General features: G+C 46.6%; 2 protein-coding genes across 2 annotated transcripts in view; one reads left to right on the top strand and one right to left on the bottom strand.

Annotated features, from left to right (window-relative positions):
• Positions 1-953, top strand: part of mymk (myomaker, myoblast fusion factor) — a 4,514-nt gene extending 3,561 nt beyond the window's left edge. The window contains exons 5-6 of the mRNA XM_020595025.1: positions 253-393; positions 603-953. Of these exons, the coding sequence (XP_020450681.1) occupies positions 253-393; positions 603-803 (342 nt within the window). The 3' untranslated portion in view covers positions 804-953. The remainder of the gene's footprint in view (positions 1-252; positions 394-602) is intronic.
• The window catches only part of LOC109957276 (tetratricopeptide repeat protein 16), a 17,867-nt gene that overhangs the window by 6,550 nt on the left and 10,358 nt on the right, over positions 1-959 (bottom strand). The gene's annotated exons all lie outside the window — the stretch shown is intronic.

Raw genomic sequence — 959 nt, 5'->3', positions numbered from 1 at the left:
TTTTCTGTGCTTTTGCATTCTCTTGCCAGTTAGACTTGTACCTTTTGTGTGGTTTTTCCTGTTAATCTGTAGCTCTGGGTTTTTTGAGTTTTCAGTTGGTCTCCTTATTAAAGCCAGATTATCCTCTATCCTTTGTGTCTGCATTTGGGTCCTTTCTCTCTCCCTGACAGTGGTTAGTTCATATGTTGAAATAAATTAACAACAGTAAATCAAAGAATGCTAAATGGAAGTGCTGTACTCTCTTCCCTGCAGGAGTGGGACTACGCCTACGTCCACAGCTTCTACCATCTGTCTCTGGCCGTGTCCTTCGTCCTGCTGCTGCCAAAGAAAAACCGCTATGCAGGAACGGGACAAAAAGCTTTTAAGCTCAGCTGGTGCACTCTCTGCTGCTGTGTATGTTAGTTATTAAATCTAAATAAGGGAAAGCTGGAGCTGAAGGAAACTGGACAGGCCAGACCTAGAGCAGTGGGTTGCATGGATGAGCTAGAAAGTGAAAGGTTAAATGACTTAGGGGGTAAAGTGACCCTGTAGTCAAGCATGTGCTCAGTTAAGCTCACATGACCTTGTTACCTAATGCTGTTTCCTAATTGTTCCCTCTCCAGACCATGTCCCCTGGCACTTCCAAAGAGAAGACAGACAAGCCGAAAAAGAAGTCGTCTTGGACTGTGTGGACAGTCCCCACTGAGAAGCTGTGGACACGAGGCTGTAGCACCCCCACCCTGCCGCTTTACAACCCTCCACCCTCCACCCCTGTCAAAGGAACCAGCATCAGCAAGCTTAAGGAGATGAACGGCTGGAAGTGAAGCATAAAACACAAATGTCAGTCAGTCCAGTGTAGGAGGACTCGATCCTGAAGAACAGGCACAGATAGCGGTCAGCTGTGAGCGGGAAACGGGAAAACCACCAACTAACTGTCAGCCAAATTCTGATAAACTTATGTGGCTGGGAAGTTAAACTAC

Source organism: Monopterus albus, unplaced genomic scaffold, assembly GCF_001952655.1.
Source record: "Monopterus albus unplaced genomic scaffold, M_albus_1.0 scaffold26.1, whole genome shotgun sequence".
Taxonomy (NCBI): domain Eukaryota; kingdom Metazoa; phylum Chordata; class Actinopteri; order Synbranchiformes; family Synbranchidae; genus Monopterus; species Monopterus albus.
Note: the sequence above shows the minus strand (reverse complement) of the source record. Positions and strands in the feature narration are given on the sequence as shown.